Source organism: Neodiprion virginianus, chromosome 3, assembly GCF_021901495.1.
Source record: "Neodiprion virginianus isolate iyNeoVirg1 chromosome 3, iyNeoVirg1.1, whole genome shotgun sequence".
In the NCBI taxonomy this organism is placed as follows: domain Eukaryota; kingdom Metazoa; phylum Arthropoda; class Insecta; order Hymenoptera; family Diprionidae; genus Neodiprion; species Neodiprion virginianus.
The window spans coordinates 28,080,646-28,103,591 of record NC_060879.1 but is presented as its reverse complement, the minus strand read 5'-3'; the positions used below and the strand labels follow the sequence as shown (position 1 = coordinate 28,103,591).

Here is a 22,946-nt window from a genome sequence, read left to right as displayed (position 1 = left end):
GCAGACTAGAAAACGCTGAAATAATATAAATAAGAAAATTAACGCAATTAATCTTAAACTGATTGCGAGCAGTATTCGTATACACGAATCGTCGACGAAAAGATTTCTCTTCATCGAGTCAACTCAACCAATTTCCATCGTCGAGAAGCAAATGAATATCCCGTAAAAATTAGCGAAGCACGAAGAAGACAATGCCCAAGGGCTGAGCCCTGTGTAAGTCAGGCACTCAATGCGAAAAACACGGCCGCTTTGCCACCCCTTGAATTAATCCCCTGTATACGTTATTCCTAATGTATTCGGAAAGGCGTCTGCGGTCTGCGTGGCGTACGTCGCTCAAGCTTCCAGGTATAACGTTCACAAATAATTGACTGCTTACCATAAAATGCAGCCTCGTTCAAGGGCCGCGTAGCATCGAATTCGTATGCGCTTTCACGTGCTGAAAAGACCCTCGAGCGCAATTTTCGAGGGGTAAAAATCACCCGCCGAAATTAAAACTGCACGTTTCTGTTTCCCTCATTTTCTGCATACCTATTGCGTGCGGAGCGTGAATTTTTCTGTCGTTAAATATTTTTCCAAGAGGATTTGTTCGAGGAATATTTATCGGTTAGTCTAATTATACGTACTCTGAGAGAAACTTTTAGTTCCGGTTACCGCTCGGTCCTTAACTATTTTCGTTTTTTACCACAATCGAACAATATAGTTCCAGGTAGAAAATGAAAATTAGTTTTCTAGCTGTTACAGGAAAGTCTAGTATCCTTTGCTATTCTTTCTCATTACGATCGCTGTCGCTATATTTTCTTGTAACTGTTGCGAAAATTTAATGCTTGCGAAACAATAAATTGACGTTAAAGCCTTGTTTAATTGAAAAACTAGAGTAAACCCAAAAAACTGATATTGCGTTGCAATTACCAAAAAAGAATCGACAATAGCGCAAAATAGTTACGCGTACCTCGTTTTTCGTAATTCCAACAAAATTCAAACATTTTTTTAAGGATACCTGTTTCACTGAATTTTTCTAGTTACTGTAACAAATGAAATTTTTCTCAGTGTATTGCAAATCAATTTACAGGTTATACAAGTAACGAAATTAATGTTACCAATCGCTATGTTACATTTTTCTTCAACAATCCTTTAAACCATGGTGGAAAATGCTTTAGACAAATATTATAAACAGTCGTTCTTTGCGAATATTCGATCAGCTGTAACTTCCGGACGAATGGTGAATGCATGATAGGTGCAGCTGAAAATTAAGTGATTCGAAATATCGCGTAAGCAATCGGTATCAGTTCTACCTCTAATAGTGTGGCAGTAATACTTATATTCTATTTGATTGAAGTCTTGCGAAGGCAAGTTTATACTTTACGGCCTCTCAAGGTATTAAAGTACTAATATACATATACGTGCGATTCCCAGCATCAACTTCGCATCGGAATTATACCGCAATATAGATTCTTATCTGGTCTATAAAGACCTGTATCGTGATCACGTGCATGCATCGAGGTTGAAACGTTTTATTCCTCATATTAGACCGGTGGGAGTAATTGGCACGGTTAAATATGCGTTATTACATCCTCGTTGGAATATGCTTCAACACCATGCCGATAATCGCGCTATAAGGTAATTAATCCGGCTCAAGAGTTTAAGTCCGCGATGAAATTTGTCACCGGAAAAATACGTACAGACGACAATTGAAATCCCTCTGCCGATTATGGGATTCAGAATTATGCCTCGGAATGGATTTAAGCGGTACGACACAAAGCGAAAACAGTCGCACATTTTAAAAGACATTAAAATATGTCGTTTAGCTGTTACGAAAAGCGCGTGATAAGTGAAAGATTAAAAATCATTTATACGGACAATTTTTAACCCATCCAGCGTTAAGATGTCGGTATTTTGACTTTAAAAGTATGACACGAAGACGTCCGTTGGCGTTTTCGCTATCCGACAATGGGCGTATACAACAACGTTGAAGAATCAAAGAAGCGGGAAGCCGATGTTAGGTAAGTCGTGCAATCTGTAGCCTCACGTAGGGAATTTATGCACGAGCATTTCTTCAACGACCGCGAGTGCAATCGGATTCTCCGGGCGAGCGCGGACGTTTTCACCGGATCTGCGTAGCAGCCTTGGTTTATCCGTACGAATCCCAACCCCTCTTAAAAAGTCTGCACCCCGAGACCAATCGGGATTTGCCGCCCCTATTTCCACCCCCGCACAGCCAACGAGCGACGAGTCCGGCACTTAGGAGGACCAATGGCGTCGGTCCCCTTAACAACGATGGTGCACACCTCCAAAATGGCTGCGAAAATCGGAGGATCTGAACCGAGGAAAGCCCTAGCGTTGAGAATAAACGGACGGATTAATTCAGGGGGGAGGCAAGGGACTGCAGAATCCCCTCGCCGAAGAAGGTGTATCAACTATCGGATCATTCGGGCCACAGAGCGACGTCAAGCGTCTTCACGGTAGCATGCCTCCTCTCTCATCGTCGATATCAGTGACGGTGTTTAAGCGAACAATATTTGTGCGTTATTAACAAGTGGCTGTCGTTTTATGTGATAATATATAAATACATACGTATATAGATACATAGGTGTACGTATAACTAATTGCGAATCTACCAGCATCCAGCTATTCATGACCACGATGCAAGAACACAAGTCATTTCTCATACGCGATCTTCTCGGCGATGTGTTGACAGAGCGTGTTCAAGGTACGTTGTATCAATAGACACACACACATCTACCTAAATACCTATAATACCATTTGCGCTAAAATTGGTAGTAGTTTTTCATTTTTATTTTTTATATTTTACCTTTGTCGCTTTTGGTATTCACATTTTTGTACTCAAGTTCGTGGATGCTCGTATGAAGAACAAAGTTAACGGCCACGTGCTTGGTATTTTGTTGGCGGAATGTACGTCAGAAGTTCCGTCACGTTTTCGATGAAAACGGAGACGAGCCAATAAATTGCACTTTATTTTTAGACCGCGATATCTAGGATTGCTTTTTAAAAGCACTTTCCTTTTAGGTGCTTTCGCGAAATTTTGAGAAGAGTTCGTTTTAGTCCCAAGACTTGTGGTTTATACCGCGTGAACTCTAACCGATCGCTTATCGGTACGACGTCTCTAATATCCGATTAGACGGAACTATTTCTTCTGACACCGGTCACTCGACGATTATTTTATACACATGTACAGATACATAGTGATGCGGATCGAACGCCCAAAGTCAGTCTAATAGTTCTCGATATATCGTATATTGGCTATTTTGAAGGCGATTTGACCGATTGGATATTACATATCCGCTGTACGTTATTCCATGCATGGAGGAATACTCGTAGTTAATTACCGCATTGGGAGGAGACTTTCAAAAACCGAAACTTAAAAAAAGTAGAAACCATTATTAAATACACCGCTCTGTAGCGTTAGGGTGCATAACGCCACAGATGCCATTGGGTTACAGGTGTAATCGGATTCAACAATCCAACTCTCTTAACTGTAGCTGTTACGTCAACTATAGAATTAGATAACAAAGGGAAGCAAGACACTTATTATTACAGGATGTTTTTGCGAAAGTCTTTCGTACTTACAATCGACGTGTGACTATTCTTTATCGTCTAATGCTTGAAAATCTGGTTAACCACTTTAGGAAACCATCGAATCATCATACGTCACAGTTATCTCAAGATTTATGTCGATCTTTGTAACTGTATTTTTAAACCACCGACATATTATTTTGATACAGTTGACAGATTGCCAACAAAGTTATATTCAATCGTCGAAATTGGGCGATATTGCGATAATCGTTAGTACCTTCACTCTTTTCATTGCTGAATTCTATAGATTTATTCCTCAAATTGATGAAAATAATGCAGCCAAGCCAACGTACGTAAATAACACGATACCAGTTTAAACTCGTTTGCTAAGTAAACGTTAATTTTTTGTTACAACTATATTCTTATGCATTGCGAATAAACAAAAAGTACTTATTGGGTTTATCAGCATGGTGTAAGGTAATCCGATTCAAATCTTCCTCGTAACCGTAGCACTGAACTGAAACAAAAAGTACGTACCTTTGAGAATAGTATAATTCCAATGAATATGATTAGTACAATTAAAATTTCACTGATAAATCAAGTTTCTTGGCTATTTACGAATGGGTGAGAATATGCCTGCAATTCTTATACCACCTGCAGCAGCTGTTTCGCAAACGTAGAAGCTTGTACTTGAACTGTTCTGGTAACAAGCTTTATCATATACAGATGTAATTACAAAGATAAGAGTGTCTCAATAGTATAAGTAGAAGATGCAGTAGACAAATGTTTTGAAAGATTTGATACAAGCACCTGTTAAATTGTTGAACTTGAAGCGGCAACAAGATCTCGTTGCGATTTACCCTAAAGATATCGCGTCAATAAATTAAACGGCAGTCTGGCTGACATCATACTCGTATTATTACATACAGGTGTCTATAAGTTATCGTCGGTTAAACAACAAAACGGATCATGTATCCTAATAACTTTCAAAGCCGTTGTTTACGGTAGCTGCGTACCACGTTTCTCAAGTACAATTATAGGCGTGTAGGTATAGTAATTAATAACCGTATTATCAACGCTTTCCGATAAATACCGGGGTATCAGTTTTTATTAACTAAAAATAGGCACGCGGTTATTGACAATAAGCTTGTATATCTCGATGGGCGGAAGACAAAAAATAAAATAATTAAAAAAAGAAAAAAGTGAACACCGATTTCGCTGACAAGCTTAATTTTAAAAATCAGATGATCTTCACAGCTTACAATATCTGATTACGGTGTCATACCTTAATATGGATTTTCGATGACGCGGTTACACCTGTAAATGTTCAGTCATAAATTTAGCTGATTAAGCACACACGTACAAGTGAAAAGATGAATGAGAAATGGATTAGAAATTGATGTTACGCGATAACAATCCGTGTGCAAAAGTATTCATCGAATGATTCAATGGCCAGCTTTAATAACAAGAGGTAGCAGTGACGCTACTCGTTTTATTATCACCAAGCGATAAATTATACAGTAGAAAATCGAAGATTTTTTACATCCTGCAATTTTTACAGACAAACGATCGATTTACCTTCCGTGTAATTTGCATTATACCCACTTTACATTACAGGCTGAAAATATGCAAAGTAAATGGTTATAATCAGGCCGGTTAATGGAATTGCAAAATAAACACTTGAAACTCAACCGTTTATTGAATAAACGATTCTCCCTAATCAGGCTCTGCAAAAAATAGGTGGGCAAATTAATTTAAGGATCTCCTCGAATCATATCGTGCTAATTCAGATAAGTTTTATTGTTGGCGTTTATCAGGCTGACTAACACGACTCTTTCTGTCTGGTACAATACACGATCTAATCGTCTTTATTATCGTTTACGTACAATATACACTGTGGCGAAAAAAATGAAAAAAAAAGAGTCGGCGCTTATTACACCGAGAGGATTGTTCCAACCGAATTTGACAAAAATTCGATCTTCCGTAACAACGCGTGTGCCACATTCCGATTAGACCCAAGTACACGTGTTTTTGAAACACCATTCCAACGTACGATCAAGAAAAGCAAACTCTATTGGCACTAGCTGAAGCAAAATAAAAATTCGAGTCGTACCACCCCTTCGGTTCAGCGACGGGATTGAGCAATAAAAAATAGAAGTCTAGAGCCCTTCGCCACGTTACCGCGTATAAAGGCAATACCTACTTACGACCCCAGAGCATCAACAGACGAGATCAAAAATCAAGATTCGAGTATTTACCCGATCTGAAATCGTGATTCCACCTCGCACCGCGGTCGCGTGCCCGCTGCGGAGGGTTCCTCGTTATTCCGAACCCCCGCGGCTTTCTCGATTGAGTACGAAACTCGAGGGCGAGCGTGTCCCGGGACACCCAGGGTCACCCTGTACACGCCGATTGCCGACTCTTATTAGCAGTAATCGCCTATATATACTCGCAGATGGACCGGAGTGCGGACAGATTCGTTAGCGATCATTAGGCGCGCCGTTTCGCACAGAGAGTAAGCTGGCTACGAGCCACTGCGCGTCGAGGAAGTCGGGATAATGGACATGTGTTCGGGTCTCCTCGGGGGTCTCGCAGCCGACAAACGACCCGGCGATCATCTGCCGATCGAAAACCGTTTCTCATTGTTCCCGGTTATATCGTCTGTAACAAACCTCTCAAATAAACAACCGCGATGTTTGTGTATAAATGAAATTGTTCAAAAGATGCGGAAGATGAATGGTGGAAACAATGGCAGCTGTAAGTGTCCTTGATGCGAGTGCTTGATAACCGGTACCAGCTACTCGAATCCCAAACGAACACTGAGAGAAATTTTTAGTTCCGTTTACCGCTGAGTCCTTAACTATTTTCATTTTTTACCGCAATCGGAAAATATAGTTCTAGGTAGAAAATGAAAATTGGTTTTTTAGCTGTTACCGGAAAGTCTAGTATCCGTTGCTATTCTTTCCCATTACGATCGCTGTCGCTATACTTTCTTGCAACTGTTGCGAAAATTTAATGCTCGTGCAACAATAAATTGACGCTAAAGCCTTGTTTAACTAAAAAAGTAGAGTAAACCGAACAAACTGATTTTGTGTTGCAATTACCAAAAAAGGATCGACGATAGCGCAAAATGGTTACGTGTGCCCCGTTTTTCGTAGTACCAACAATATTCGAACAGTGTTCTTTAACGATACCGCTGTAACGAATGAAATTTTTCTCATTGAAAACCGTGCAGGAAATGACGATTCCCAATGCTTAAATACTACTACGCCGTGACCGTGAGATCCCGATTCTTTTGCAGATGATTCCGAGGACGACTCCGCCCTGCACTCGGATTCCGAAGACACGATCGACCCAGGAAGCAGTCCTTGCACTCGACTTGGAAGTCCAGCAGCCCTTTCGCCGTCTCCCGGTTCAGCGTCCTCCGGGAAAGCTTGCGTGGTCGGGACACCCGGTGGCAGAAAACCACGGAGAAGACGAACCGCGTTCACCCACGCTCAGCTCGCTTATTTGGAGCGGAAATTTCGGTGTCAAAAGTATCTAAGCGTCGCGGACCGCAGCGACGTGGCCGACGCGTTGTCCCTTTCAGAGACGCAAGTCAAGACCTGGTATCAGAACAGAAGGTGAGATCGAGATGCGGATTGGTTTCGTTTGCGATTCTTGAAGAGAAATTTCACGCGATTCGAAGCGATCTTCCGCCACTCTGCGCCATTTCCGCGAAGAGGTTGCACGGGTTTCGAAGGTTGAACAAAGCAAATTTTTCTCTAACTTTGAGGCATACGAAGGAACGATATTTGAACGATATTCCGTAAGATTTTCATTCAAAAATTTTGAAAATACAGCTGTTCAGAATTAATTTTTGCAGACCCAGTATTTTCATGGTGGACACTATAACTCGTGCTAGCTTTATCTGAAATGAGAAAAAAAATCTTTTCTGTTAGTAGGTGAGTATGAGCTTGTACTTGTAAGAAGGTTGTAAAAAAAAAATCAAGATTCGAGTGTTTGGTAAAGTGATGTGTAAATAAGTACAATCTTCGGTAAAATCTACACCATGTATTGACTTGTAAAATAAATTGTGATCGATGAAAAAAAAGAAAAAGAAAAAACCTTCCTCCAAGTAATGGTTAATCCTATTTGGAAGTAGTGTTCAAAATTTCAATACAGCCGATGCATCAGTGTCTGAGAAATAATTCACAATTCAAAAATATTATCGTGAGAAACGAAGCTCATGAGAGGAATATCCAAAACTTTGGGAAAATATGTATAATCTTGACACGTTGTACTATTGGATAAAAGAAATTTTTTTTGTTTAAAAAGAATGGATTCTATTCAATCCCCAAATCCACGTAACCCCTCAACCAAGACACTCGCCCTTTCGTTTCCCAGAACAAAATGGAAGAGGCAGAATCAGTTGAGGCTCGAACAGCTTCGCCATCAGGCGACGGTCGAAAAGGAGCTTTTGGTGCGCGGAGTCGGCCTCCACCACGGATCCATGGAGTCGTATTGCCCACCCTACTCGCAACAGCAATCGTCCCCCCATCATCAAGCACCGCAGCAGCCGCAACCGGTATCGACGGTGTCGACGGCCGCCTTCCTTTCGACGGCAGCGGCGCTTTTTAGAAACGTAACGTACGTTCACGGGTGTCCTCTCTAACCCTCGCACCCCCGAAACTTGCGGTGTGCGGATTTTTAATATCGGTTACTCGAATCGTTCGACTCTGTTAACTCGCGAGATTAGCTTCGTAGGGTTATATTATTAATTGCCGTGTAAGATGGTGAGATCTCTTTCCGCGTAAGCGGATCCCGGTACTGTTTTATACGGTTTGCGATTCGAGTTGTACGTATATACAATTTTTTACTATATGTATGTACAATGTACATACGACGCAAAACGCTGTATCGATCGATCTGTAGTGATTTTCAAGTGATCAATAGCTGTGTAAATTATTATATACAGTATATAATACGAATATACATTTCGCGTAGTATGAATGGTATGTAAATATGTAATTAAAAGAATCTAGTTGTTCTAATCTAATCGTCATAAGTTAATTTTTAAATTCTAATATTACTCAAGCTGGAATATCCAGCTGTTAAATATATACTGGCTTATAATTCTCACGTTTAGATCCAATCACAGCTATCTTTTTTTACAATTTAAATTATACACGTGATATTAATGTTTATTTTATCGTTTTCAAGTCGATGCTTGATTTATATTATTGTAGAGTCCTTGAGAGATATCATATGTTGTTCGTTTGTGTAATCGGTCGGAAATTATGTTACATTATTCATACGTTCATTCGATGCAATTAAAGTATCCGTCAGCAAATTTTCTGGAGCAATTCTTTTCGGTTTAGGTATAAAATTCGCTTCATTTCACAGTAATCATATATTTAAGGTAATTCATTTAGCTGATTATATAACGAAAAATCTTATAAATATAGTCTTTGTAAGCTATATAAATCATGTGCAATGTTGGAGCTACATTTACGTGGTGTTTGTCGTCCAGTTTATTTTCAAATCTGACAACCATACCTTCGTAATTGACTATATAATAATATATAGTTGTTAATTTTTGAGAGGTGATAAAATCATGTAGATAAATTATTAATAAATCAATCAATTAAACCCAGTGTTGTTTATACTCCTTATATTCAACTATACTTACGCCTCGATCATAGCTTATTATAGAAGTGTATACGAAAGTTCTGTCAAACATCTCAGATCTTTGAAATGTGTAAAACCACAATAAAAAGATTTTTTCCTCTTTCCTATCCTCTGGAAACAGATTACCAACATTTTCACGGTGTTGCATAATTCTGTTGAGTGTCTTAAAAAAAATGTCCACCGACGTTATCGCAATACCGATTTTATCTCGAATCCGAATTGGCATGAAATCTGACGGTTGAATTAAAATTCATTCTGAACCAGCATTCCTTTAAATCGGTAATGTCACATATTGCTCGCCACCGATAGTAGATCTTATAATTGCAAGTCGCAGTCCAACAGACGTTTTAATCCCATACTCGTAATTCGATTGACTTGTTCGCGATCGCTGTTTGGCACAAACGTATGCGACAGTTGCCGTCGACACTTTTGACAGCATGGATACGAAAGGCTTACTCGACGAATCGAAATTCCTTTCGAAGCTGATAGCGAAATTTTTACGACCATTTTTTATTTAAAAATAAGCGTACACGCAACGTATCACATACGATTTATTGCCTCCGGAGTCCTGCTCTTGATCGAGAACGATGAACGGGGTAGGCATTCGCTCTCCCGGTGAAGTATCCTAATCGAATAATGTAACAGCCACTCGCAAACCCGCAATTGAGAATCTACGTGCTCGGTGTGTTCAACCCCACCGCTTTATACCATAGGAGAAGTTTAATGGTCAGTAACTAATTAGAGGAGCGACTTTAGAGAGCACGCGACCACACGTGCAACGCTCCCCGTGTAATTGGGTGGAATTATTACAAGTTAAGAAGCCGTCGACGGTAATTCGGCACAACGGACGATGGCGACATTCGATTTATTCTCGTTTAACGCGAGATGTATCAGGATTGATTCGGGGTGGGGCGTAAGGATAACGAAAGAATTCGATGTATCGTTCGCCCTTACTTCTCAGTATATAATATTTTTGAAATATCCTCTTTCCAAACGAGAGGTCTTTACCCTAATGTCGGATTGTTATAGAAGATAAAGAAAATCTTCTCCGCCCGAAGAAAGATTGATGAAAAAAATGAAACAACTTCTTCCCTGCAGGGTACATCTTTTCTTTCTGCATGTATGTATGTAAAGGTACACGCGTGTAGTTGCGTCTGGGCGCACATGAAACTTTTTGGTACTTGAGCACGCGCTCCTTTTATCCCCTTGCAGCTCCTTCCGGCATCGTTAGATATTTAATAGCACGTTTTCAGAACGACGCGTCATGTATAATACGAGTAGACGAGTGTTTTTCCTTACATACAAGCTCATAGTTGCAAATAAAAAGATGCTAGCAAAGAGAAGCGCACGGATTTTGGAAATACTGTTCAATCTGAGAAACCATTTTGAGACTAAGATGGTTAAAATGCGTACATACTAACATATGTTCACACATCTACGTTGCGTTTAAAGGATATTGTTTTGTGTATCGTGAATGACAGCGATTGCAGACTACAGAGACTGCGTAAAACTTTTTACGATTCAAAAGATTTACTGTTTTGAGTATTAAAATTTGACTATATATACGAATACGAAAAAATTACGTGACCATATGCGATTGCAATCAAAAAGTGATCGTATGTAATCATCTGTAATCGTCAGTGATTTTGTTTTTATCATCCGACGAACAAGGGACAAGACTAGCTTACTGACGCGATTTTAGAATTTTATACAGATGGAGGGAAAGGATTATTTGAGTCAAGCGATGTTCGTTTTATCCAACTAAATGGCACAGTCAAGTGCGGCGAACACAATACTTGCTTAATTCAACGAAACACCTTTGACAACTTGATACAGAATTGAATCAAGCCTTTGAATGATCATGCTGACTGGCAATTTATTCAAGATAACACGGCGTGAGTTCCTTGCGATAATGTGAATTTTTAATCAAGAAAACGTGCGATTGAAGTGACTAAAAATTTGATTGAACGAATCTTATTCGTTTTGTCTTGGGAATATGAAATTGTTGTATCGAAACAAATGAGCTTATTTCAATTCACGTTTTGTTGAGTCAAGAGTTCAATGGTTGAAGCAGGTAATCAAATTTGTTGTTACAAAAATCTTTCATTCATCATCACAAAATCATTGTTGACTATAAATTTTTTGGGCTTTGCGGTAGTTGGGGTCAAATTTTTAAAGGGTCGCTGATTATTGTAATCGCAATGACGAGAATATAATTGCAAACGATTATATCGATAAAAAATGATCGTTAGGTAGCAGAGGTTTTCGTTGTTACAACGCGATCTCAATGACTACGAAATGATTAGAACAAGGGGTGACACAATGACTGCTTTAGCGGCCGACCCCTCGACCTTCTACCGCATCACGGAAATCGCTTCGGCCGTGCAGAGAAGGGTATATACGGATGCGCTTGAGGAAGAAGAGCGACCTGAGATTCTAATTCTTTAGAAAAACCGCGCGTAATTGCAGACGAAACGGTGAATGGTGAATAAGGACCCCGTGGCCCGGTGGCGAAGAGCGGAAAGCATGAGGATCAGACCGGAGGAGTAAAAGAGAGACGTCCGGCGGGTTGGTTCGGGGGAGCTTTGTCGGGGGTGGCGACGGCAGCCAAGGGAAAAAGGGACGACGAAACCGAGGGGCGGCAACGGGGCGAGGGGATCGGCGAGGGTAACGAAGCTCCGACTTTTTAATTGGAATATATTCAGAAACCGGAATGCCTTTTCATCGCGGAGTTGATGCTCTGAATGCCGGCTGAATAAACGTGAAAAACGTACGTGACTCTGACGTGAACGTGCGGCTATATGTGGAATCTGCACATGTTTCTGTTTGTACCTTTTACCAGATGGGATGGAAAAAAAAAACGGATTTATCAAAAAATTCGAATGCATAATAAGATGGGAGACAAATATAAAATACGTATTGGAATAGAAAAATTCACAATTACGAGTGAATTATTTCACTAACCTTATAATTTCTGTACTTCGATTCCGATCGAGGGAATTTTTTGATCGGGTTCCAATTAATAACGTTCGTAAGACTATAAGTTCTGAGGGTTCGTTTCGGTAAAAGTCGAAGATTTGTATCAAAAACGTATAAGTAATGATAGTATAATTGTACATGTATGGTATAACGCGATGATTTCCACACGGTTAATTCGGAGAGAAAGCTGTACCGGATTAACTTTCTTTTTGCTCTAGAAATGCCCCCCCGCCGACAAGTAAACAAATAATAAAATGCGGAGAGCCGTCGGGGTGAAAAGCGGGAGAAAAGTTGAAGCTGGGTACGGTGATGGTTAATAATGGCCTGTTTACTTGCAAATTCTGGAATCGCTAAAGGGCAACGAACAATTCACAACTCGTTCCAACTTCCATACATTTCAATTCTTCCCAAGTAAGAAAAAACAGGGTTCTCAAGCTCTTAAATCTCGCCCCGATTTCCCTCTTTTCGTTGACGTCCTCCGTCATGTATTTGCATAATTTTATCCACGCTGCCTTGTATCATCCAGAGATTTTTGTTCTACCCTCGTTTCAAATTGTGAATCGCAAAGAACAATACATCTACATGTCAACTTGAAAAGTATTCTCACGGGTGCAACAGCTCTCGTGTAAATTGCCTCGAAATTACGTTCAATTATTTCAATAAATTCAACAATCTTCATAAGTTGAACGGTAATAGTTACACTAGACCCCATCAAAGATTCATTAATTACGTGAGGTGTTGTTTTTTTTTTTTTTTGCCCTCCCCCCTCTCTTTGGTGAGATCTGGTAAGATGTGGTGGGACTACCCCTTCGCCCCACGTAATATTTACCTTATAATTTTTAGATGATTAAATGTATTTTATACGATCATGTATTTTCCTTCACACCACTAAATACCTAAGCGTCAATACCAATGTCTTAATGTACTAAATTTTTTTGTAATACGAAATGTTACCTGTTATAATAATGTATATGTTCTTGATTAAAAAGTTGACGTGAGATATTCATTAACTTTCACCCCACCCTTTAAATGAGATTTCACAATCTTTTAATGAATAAATGTTCTGGTTGTTATATACCTTTCAAAAAGTCTCGAATTCAGCTTACCCATGTATATAACAATGAATCAGAGCTGTCCATCGAGAAGATATTCAATTATTTCTATAAACTTACCACTAACCTTGGACAGTTAACGCTCTGCGAATTTATCATTCATTTGTGAAAAACAGAAAGCAAGTTACACTGTTTTGAACTAATTCCGAGCAAAATAATGCCCCGGGTGAGGATCGAACTCACGACCTTAAGATTATGAGACTTACGCGCTGCCTACTGCGCTACCGAGGCTGGTGTCCTCATGTCATAGTTCAAGTTAAATAAGTCTTCAAATAACCGGTTCAAATTAGTCCATCTTTGACTTGCCATCGGCACATGTGATAACGAGTGAATTTGGAAAATTGGTTATGAAAATAAAAAATAAAACATGAAAAAATCTGCTACCATCGGTCAACGTAAAATTACAATCTAAACAATTTTCACATCTCAGAGCGCTCGAGCGTCGCCCATCGCAGGATAATACGTTTCACCCTCTTTCGGTTCTTGTTCGTGTATACCGATGTCTCACCCTCGCTTTACCGACGGAAGAGACTGTTTATAGTAGAGAATTCCACCGTGTGAAAGCAAAACGGAGAACCCTTGCCTAGCACCGCCGTGGTTCTCAAACAGCTTATCGACATGTCGCGAGCTGTCAGAGTCTGAGATTTGTTTGGGACATTTGAAAGGCACGGATTGTCCCGTGTCATTCGACATTCCGGTAGAAATGACAGACGCACAGAGTCTGAGAGAAGCAATTAAGCAGTACGAGGAACAGGTTCGGATGAATATTTCGTCGCATCGAGAAACATTCCACATAACCTAAGCCCATCCAGTGATTACCTCCAATTTAACCTCTGTATCGTTTCAGCTGTCTCAGGTCCAAATAGCTCTTTCAATTTCTGCGAGCGATCCGGATAGAGACAATCTTCTGAGCCTTCGCTCCGATATTCAAGAGCTCATCGATCTGACGAAAGAGAATTTGAACAGTGTCGGAGAGTCGGGAACGATCGGTGACAGACGCACCGACGGTGCAGAGCAAGACGCTGATCCGTTAGCCAAGGAATATGCGCTATTTAAAGTGAGTTTATCGATCGTTGAAAGGAGTCGCTCAATGCAGAATAATGGGAATAATTTTAGGCTGTGCTGGAAGGGAATTTGGAGGAGTCTAACAGTGCCGAACAGAGTAAAAATCCAGATGACGTCAGGGTTGATATTGAAGTCAGTAAGATACTATTTGGTAAAGCATAGCAAAGATAAAATTATACGGTTCAAGTCACTATTGTAGGATGAGCTGAAAGCCCTTGAGGGTACCAAGTGCCGAGCACCTCACGGAAGTGGCTGGGGTGGCGTCAGCCACCATAACGCCATGGTTTGCTCCATTCATTCTGACATCGACTCGCAAGTTACAAGCATCAGCGATATTAAGGTAAGCTAACAGAGGCAATTTTCGGATAAGCTTTCGAAGCCTTAATTCTTACTTGGATCTATAGTTTGAAATTTTATGATATGCAATGTATACATGTGAGAGAAATCTTTGGATCGGTCGAGTAGTCAGTTGAAACTTTTCGTTCGTTTGAAAAAATGTGACGCAACCTGTCTACATTCTTGCATTAAATATTCATTCATTTTTAAATATTAACTAGGTCAGAGTGATGTTCACTAATCCGACGCATAAGGAAATGCTTCCTTGTCCATATTTTCTGGATGGCGAATGTAGGTTTTCTGACGATCAGTGTCATTATTCACACGGAGAAATAGTTCCGCTGTCCAGTTTGCAGGAGTATAGGTAAACGGTATTTCTATCCTTCCGTGAAATCATACGGATTTTGAGCTTGAGGAAAATAACTACTTCTTCGATTTTCAGCGAGCCCGACTTCTCAAGTATAAAAATGGGCACGAGAGTGTTAGCAAAACAGAAAAATCAACTATGGCATAGGGCTGTCGTATTGCAATGGCCAAAAGGTGGAGAAAACGAATGCAGAGTCAAATTTGAAGCCAGTGGAACAATATTAGAACTTCGTCTGCACGATGTGTTTCCTCTCAGTAAGAAGTCGCTGAACTTGGTTTAGCAACCACTTTATGGTTATTTATTAGCAATTATTTCCAACAGATGACGCAGATTTAGACATGTCAAATTCCTCGGATGATAGCGAATATGAGAACAACGTCGAAGAATGTAACAAAGATGCGATAGTTCAGCAATCTCTACTCGCAATTAATGGAAACGAGGCACTGGGTAGCTGGGAACGTCATACACGTGGCATGGGAAGCAAATTGATGGCTAGTATGGGATATATCACAGGTACTGGCCTTGGAAAGAGGGCTGACGGTAGAGTTGCGCCTGTAGAAGCGACGGTGTTACCGGCTGGTAAATCTTTAGGTACGGAAATTTTGAAGGTTTGATCTATCATTTGCAAAATTATCCATTCAGAAAGGTTTCATATTGTAAATATCACGGAAAAATTATCGGATAAGACGTTTCACTATGGATATTGAAAGACTGGTGTTTAGCTTTTAATTGCTCACTTGCAATTTTTATTCTAGACCACTGCATGGAACTACGTGAAAATGCAGGTGGTGACAAGGATTTGTTCTCGGTTGAACGGCGATTGAACAAACAACGGCGAAGAATGGATCAGATACGTGAGAAACAGTATGAAAGGGATGTAAAACGAGAGCGTAACAATGTTTTCAATTTTATCAATGCGACCCTTGGAGATAAGTGTAAGTATTAGCAATCGCCCGAACAGTATTTCTTCTTGTAAATATCATTGTAATAAGTCTTCATTATTCATGTAGTAACACACCAAAAAGTTGATATATTACAGAAACAAGGTGATACTATCATCGATTCATTGTTTACAGCCCAAGATGACTCGAAACCTAGTAGCTCAACAGACAAAACGAATTTGAAAACAGAAACGAGCCAAAAGTTGAATGTCGCGAGCCTTCAAATTAGTGAAAACATTCGGAGACTTGAAAAAGATGCTTTAAAGTTGCGAGAATCTCTAGGAAGGCACAGTAAGGGTACTCTGCCTTACAATAATATAATACTACAGTATAATCAAAAACAGAAAGAGATTGGCGATCTAAGAGTGGCAGAAAAGAAAATTTCTGCTGAACAAAATCACCGAAAAACTAAAGCAAAGCTTACGATATTTTAGCATGGTTGTATGATATATTGTTTTCCACAACAAACGTGTGTTCCTCATCTCTTTGATTTAGACAAAGTCTTGGCTATTTTAAAAATAAACGATGTAGAGAATTTGCGCAAACTCCTGATGTATGCAACTCACAGTTCTGATTTGCCAGTTCTACCCAAGTCACATTATATGCAAATCTTAAGCTCAGATAACTGTTACTAAAATGTCAATTTATCAGCTAGTTGAATGTGAGATTAAATTTATACACGTTGTGTAGGTGATCATGTTTTCAGTTATACACGGGTAATTTTCATATCCACCGTGGATTTCCCATATAATTTCTTACAACAACAAATTTTTGAAATACATCAAATGCAATCAATAGAATTTTTTGCAAAAAGCTACTAAAAAAAGAAAAAGAAAAACAAATAATGAAGACAATAGCAGTTCAAAGAATCATGCAAAAAAAAAAAAAAGCTATTTCAATTTCTCTCCAATTGACGTAGACATATTCATAATTTTATATAACTCTGACTGAAAAACAAATCAATGTACATACATACGTGCATACATACAGGATTATATTTCAAATGGTATGTATGTACGTCGGAAATATATCGAAAAGATTCCACAATCTTTAGTCTCAACGTAGTATTCAGTACAAATGTATGAAACTGCAGTATGAATACATAAAAATAATACATGATTATAGAGTAATGAACAAAGTTATTTTATTCGGTAATATTTATTGTAATCGAATAAAAGCAATTACCACGTACAGTGCTGAGGTGAAATCAGGTTTATTTTTTCCCACGAATCAAAATAAATAATTTAATGGCTTTTTAATTGCAGATACATGCACCTAGTGTATTGTGAGTCAAAGTTATCATTTCATTGATCATCACTTGTTGTAAGAATGATTTTTGTATATAACATTGCAAAAATAGAATATGCAGCAATAAAAAGTAAACAATATTCGCAGTTATGAGTTGAAAATTTATCCACCTGTACAACATGTTGCACAACCAAACGTGCAGGAGCTGAGCTTGTTATAAAGTTTAATCCTTAAAGAAATCTGGAATTATAAACATACTCACCTGGGTTTTTTACAGAAGCTTCTAGAAAATTCACGCTTTTAGTAAATGATCTCAATTACGCGATAATGCTATGCTTCCTCTTGTCTGACAATACGTATATCACCCAAGTTCACACCGATTAAACAAAGAAGAGCCGAATACGTTGACTGAAGAAATTTTCAACGTTTCCCTGGCGATAATAAATCTGTTCGAGGATGCAACAAATAGCTCTGTCTAAATTTTGAATCCAACCACTACAAATCATTCAACAGTCACAACTTATGCGATTGACAATCAATTTGATATTCGTGTTTCACATTTGCAAATGAGAGTCGGACTTCGATGTTCGCGGATTTTGACGATTCCACTTGATTGTCAACTTGCCGGGGATACCACGTGATTTAAAATGGCGACGTGCAGCGTCAAGTATGTGATATCCGTAATCTTTTTATCGACAATTATTCATGATGTATTGGAATCATATTGACAAACAAATTCACACTTAACATTTCTGAAATAGTAATGCTAATAATTAAATATTGTAAATAGGTTGGAAGAGTGTGAAGTCTGTGGAGGAAGGAGTGCGAAGTACACGTGTCCTAAATGTGAGGTTAGAACATGCTGTCTGGACTGCGTAAAGATACACAAGAAAGAATTGGATTGTGATGGAATACGCGACAAGACTAAATTCGTACCTCTGAAAGCATTCACAGATCTCGACGTATTGAGCGGTGAGTAAATTAACGCTCATCATACTATTTTTCTGAAGTTGTACTGGATGCCAGTGCATTTACACTTATGTTAATATTATTTGATAGATTATCGATTGCTTGAAGAGGTCGGTAGATCTGTAGATTCATTTCAGAGAGATCCTTCCAAGAAGTATACAAGACTAGGTAATCTGCCAGTGGTGAGTTTAACGCAAGTCAATTATTGATGATGTATATTTAGTTTCAGTCGAGAGTAAGATTCAGTGAACACAGTTTTTGCCAATGAAACTTTCATGTTTGCAACAGATTTGATTTCACAATCAACGATTCAAAATATTTTGTACCTAATCCCACTACCTTAATATTGCAGCATTTGCATAAGTTAAAGACAGCTGTCCATCACAGGAATACAAAATTGGAATTTTTACCTCAAAACTTTAGCAGACATAAAATCAATACAACATATTATAAATGGAAAACAAATGAATTGTTTTGGAGGATTGAATGGATTTTTCCGCAAGCAGAGAATATGAAGCATAATGATAATCGGTAAAGTGTAATTTAATACATTATCCAGAATTGTTTCTAGAGACGCTAATTTTGTGATTTAGAACGCCATGTTTACTTCAATCTTTCAGTGTCCTGGAAACTGAGAGATTGTCTACGATACTAGGTAGAGTTTTAGATCCTTTGACAATAGAAACCGAAGGTAGTGAGAGTATCGAAGTAATAAATTTGAAGATAGCGTACAGAGAAAAATTACAGTATTACCGAGCAGCTGGTTTTAACAATATCAAAGTCCTTCTAAAAGCTGAGAAAGTGAAGAGATGTGATTCAAGGTTTGTTTTGCTCTGATTATAGAAAGATTATCGGACTGACACTTTATCGTCTTCGAATATCAATTGACACATTTATTTTTATCAGATTTCACGAGCTGAACCTTACTGAAACACTGAACGAAAATCTGGAAAATAAAACTATCATAGAATTTCCTGTTTTCTATGTGATACTGAAAGATCATTCAGATATGTACGAGATTGTAGACACTGGTGAGTGGTATTATTCAAAAGTAAAGGTGTCAATTTGGCAGACGAGGCTGAAACTAGCAGTCAGAATTAGCAGCCAACCGTTTTAATGTTCATTTGAATAAGGTAGTGAAGTCCAAATAAAAATTTTGTGAAATACCTCGAATCCTCAATACTTTTATAGAATTATGAGCGTAAAACTGAGCTGCATTTGACTATTTTCAAAGAGTTTAACACTTTTGGCTATTAGCTTCAACTTCATATTTCGTAGCTTGAACAATTTATACCACCATATTTGAACTCTATATTGCATTGCACTGAATATCAACAGATGAAGAAGAGGCGTCAACAGAGGCTGAACAAACAAGAGGAAACCTCAAAAGAAAACATACAAATAATCAGAGAGTTAAAAAGAAGAATGAAGGAGTTCCAGTAAACTTTTTCTTTGACAATGATCTAACAGATTCAGAAAATGAAAGTATGGAAATGGTTTCAAAAAATAAAATGTACTCAAATTTATAAAATCGTTAGAAGGTTATATTGCTGAGATAACTTGGGGTATTCAAGTATGCACAGCTTCTGAAAATAATAACTTCAACTAATCAATTCTAATTAAAACCGTTGAATTATGTGCAAAACATTTCCGTGAAATTATAGGTAAGAAGTAATAGATGGAAACGCTTCATCTGAGTTACTTTTATGCATTTCCATGCATGACCAAATATTTAGTAGAAATTCAAGCTTTTATTGTAAATAGAACGTTCACTAGAACAGTATAACCGAATTTGATAAATATACAATAATAATATTACTAATCATGAATACAGGCTACTATATTACACAATTTCCATAGACCCTATGTCTCTTTCAACAATAAGAGCTATTTTTTATGTATGTTTTCCCCAACAATACTTTATACCACGTAAATAATACATAATTTCCTAAGAGTTTTCAATGGGATTGGCTATGCATAATATGTCAAATTCCCATAAAAAACAGATTATGTTTACTCACTTTGATGGAATTAAAAATAAATTTGATTCGTGTATTCGGAAGTTGAAGCAAAATACGTATGCTTATATTTAAACACGAATATCCATCGAATGAAAATCATTTTGAAAGTGTTACATCACATGAAGAATAGAATTCTATATTCAATCGCCCGTGCGAAAACCTGTAGCAGTATAGATCTTTACAGAAGTAGTTTTGCTGTAAGCAAGTAACATTACATAATAACAGAAACGTCTGTTCGTGTAACTTTTCAAAGAGCTCTTAGTACGCAATAATGCCTATGATATTCCTATTGCATTGCAGTTTTCCGATTTTTGTTTCAATTCTTATACATTGAGAAATTTAAATGATTGAATCGTAGATTAATATAAAACTATTGTATCTCTACTCATAGAAGTTCAAAGCTTTGTTTGAGAATTAAAAATGAAAAACAATTTGTTGCCTAACTAAATCACACCTTCCGATTATACAGAAATAAGACTGGAAACTCATCATGGACACAATCGAGGCTCTACTCTGCATATATCATGCCGTTCAAATTCTTTGTATCAACTAAACGTCTTATTTTATGCTTGAAGTCAGTATACATAAATATATAATATTTCAGTTTCACTGAATGTGAAACAAAAAGACATTCTCCACAATACACAATGGTCAAAATATTTCGCACGCACGCCCTCTCATAGGTGAAGAATTTATCGATTCCATTTAAATCAATAACACAATAAAAATTCATACTCATCAATTATAGGATGAAAAAGTACAGTAGGAAGACGAGGAATGCAACTATCCCTGCAACTGCCTTTATGTACATTGATTTGCTGTTCAAATGCGTGGCATCCTTTCTGTACTTTTGTGACAACATTGACAAGTTCTGCGTTTTGGTATCTAATTCTGGAAAATGAAGATATTTATCAGAACAATTACAAGTCAGCATGCAATGCCTATAAAAGGAGTTGTGTTGAAATGTCGGTTGACAATGTTCAGAATAACCATAGAAATTACCTGAAAGCATAGCTCCTCTCGAAAGAACATCATCGATATTTTGAACCATGATTCTTGTAACATCGTGTAATTGGTTGTTCAGAGCGCTCATATTTCTCCTGGACCGATTATCTGAGAAAGCCTTTTTTGCCTTTTGAATATACGTGTCTGCAAAGGCAATGATTTATATGAAAAAAACATGCCTTGAATATATGAGCTTTGACTAACCGAAGCAAGTCTAAAAGTAAAAGTTCTCTTACCAAATTCAATGAAACTGTAAGGTCTAGTGACGGTGTTGATCTTTTTACCATATTGTGCATCAAACTCTTGTGCAATATCTTCAAGATAGCTGTAAGCTACACGTTTACTGTAATTTCGTTCACACAATACCAAGTAACAAGCTTCTTTTTCGATAAGGTAACTGTAATAGGAAACCAAAAAATTTTCAACTTCCTTCGCATTCACATACATTTGAAATTATTAACTTACAGCTTTAAACAATGTGTATTATTGTTTTTTATAATTCATGCATACATTAAATATAATAGAAAAAGAATAACAAAATGACATAGTAAGATAACAATGATCGTTCTTACTGAAATAAATATGGTCCAGTTTCTATCGTGCATCTCAATGGCGATTGTGGCCCAAGTTTCCTGAATAACATTTTGGCTTGATTCTGATATTCCAGAATACTTCTGCCACTCTGTAAGTAGAACATTAAATTTTTTATAATCAACATTGCTACGATATTGATATTAATTTGAACATTTGCAAACGGAATCAAGATGATCAAGGTTCAATGCACAATACGTGATTTAGTAAGAATGCGTTGAACGGAGTAAAGAAAGGGCTTTGAAACTCTGAAAAAATGAATGAGAGAAAAGACGTGTGCTTACTGAATTGGATCAGCATATTGTTCTAGGAATAGGAGCAAAAACGAGTGATAAAATTGTATTAAACTAAATGATTGCAACAAGTCATGAATGAACTACGGATTCTTGATAATAATTACAAAGAGTAATGTATCAATAATTAAAATTTTTATTCACTAAAGGGCGAGCGCTTGGCCATTATATGGATAGAATTTTGAGAACAAGACAGGACGATTTGGCAATAAATATGGAAATTAATGAGAAAGTGACATTTCATCATAACAGTCGTTTTTAACAGCAATCTAACCTGTTCATCGTCCCGCATTGTAGCGGCTAGCGGCAGGCCGTCGGCTAACCTCGCGATCATGGTTAGTAACACCATTTTTATTGGAATTTATGGAATATCCAGATTTATTCAGATAAAAACAGCAGTCCGTCTACTCATTGAACCTCCAAAAGCCCATTTGTACAGCGCTGGTAACTGATGTGGCCGACATCGGAAAACTCCATTTAGAATTTACCACGTCAGTCGCTGCATGCGCGTCGTTGACTTACTGTAAATTGTTTACCGAAGGTTAATATAACGAATTATTGTTGACAATTGAGCGCTAAAAACTGTTATAATAAATTACGAAACCTCAGATTTATCCAAGTTCCGCAGAACTTGTAATGCAATATTCTTGTGAAAAAAGATGTGAATTTAACAGCCGGCTTGCTCGACGCACCAAAATCGTGGTTGTCAACTCATCGGTGAGTCTTTTGCATACCGGATAACCAGGCACTATTAATAACGCAATAAAATTGTCGGCGTGACAAATTTTGCGTGTAGAATCGTTGGTTCGGTATTAAAA

The 22,946-nt window shown here is 38.0% G+C and overlaps 4 protein-coding genes and 1 non-coding gene across 6 annotated transcripts; 3 read left to right on the top strand and 2 right to left on the bottom strand.

Moving 5' to 3' along the window:
* The first annotated feature begins 1,983 nt into the window (after window positions 1-1,983).
* On the top strand, window positions 1,984-9,144 carry LOC124301171 (homeobox protein pnx). The gene is made up of 3 exons (XM_046755927.1): window positions 1,984-2,707; window positions 6,833-7,154; window positions 7,918-9,144. Exons 1-3 carry the CDS (start codon window positions 2,632-2,634, stop codon window positions 8,183-8,185), a joined length of 666 nt encoding a protein of 221 aa, XP_046611883.1. The 5' UTR covers window positions 1,984-2,631; the 3' UTR covers window positions 8,186-9,144.
* On the bottom strand, window positions 3,836-22,845 carry LOC124301172 (vesicle-trafficking protein SEC22b). Of its 2 annotated transcripts, XM_046755929.1 has the most exons (7): window positions 22,733-22,845; window positions 22,403-22,649; window positions 21,817-21,926; window positions 21,481-21,641; window positions 21,242-21,388; window positions 20,975-21,130; window positions 3,836-4,048 (listed from the first exon to the last, which is right to left on the bottom strand). In XM_046755929.1, the coding sequence occupies exons 2-6, from the start codon at window positions 22,475-22,477 to the stop codon at window positions 20,982-20,984; spliced, it is 642 nt and encodes a 213-aa protein (XP_046611885.1). In that variant the 5' UTR covers window positions 22,478-22,649; window positions 22,733-22,845; the 3' UTR covers window positions 3,836-4,048; window positions 20,975-20,981. The 2 variants fall into 2 exon arrangements, with proteins under 2 accessions (XP_046611885.1, XP_046611884.1); XM_046755928.1 differs by lacking the exon at window positions 3,836-4,048 and having other exon boundaries at window positions 19,954-21,130.
* Window positions 11,524-16,927, top strand: LOC124299627 (zinc finger CCCH-type with G patch domain-containing protein). Its single transcript, XM_046752892.1, has 10 exons — window positions 11,524-11,595; window positions 13,837-14,046; window positions 14,140-14,349; window positions 14,409-14,489; window positions 14,557-14,697; window positions 14,915-15,057; window positions 15,136-15,314; window positions 15,382-15,651; window positions 15,816-15,995; window positions 16,137-16,927. Exons 1-10 carry the CDS (start codon window positions 11,524-11,526, stop codon window positions 16,433-16,435), a joined length of 1,785 nt encoding a protein of 594 aa, XP_046608848.1. The 3' UTR covers window positions 16,436-16,927.
* Trnam-cau (transfer RNA methionine (anticodon CAU)) lies at window positions 13,451-13,523 on the bottom strand. The gene has a single exon. It is a non-coding gene; the product is annotated as a tRNA-Met (tRNA).
* On the top strand, window positions 17,555-20,981 carry LOC124301170 (box C/D snoRNA protein 1). The gene is made up of 7 exons (XM_046755926.1): window positions 17,555-17,916; window positions 18,040-18,221; window positions 18,309-18,400; window positions 18,571-18,749; window positions 18,839-19,039; window positions 19,125-19,249; window positions 19,557-20,981. The coding sequence occupies exons 1-7, from the start codon at window positions 17,897-17,899 to the stop codon at window positions 19,745-19,747; spliced, it is 990 nt and encodes a 329-aa protein (XP_046611882.1). The 5' UTR covers window positions 17,555-17,896; the 3' UTR covers window positions 19,748-20,981.
* Window positions 22,846-22,946: the final 101 nt, after the last annotated feature.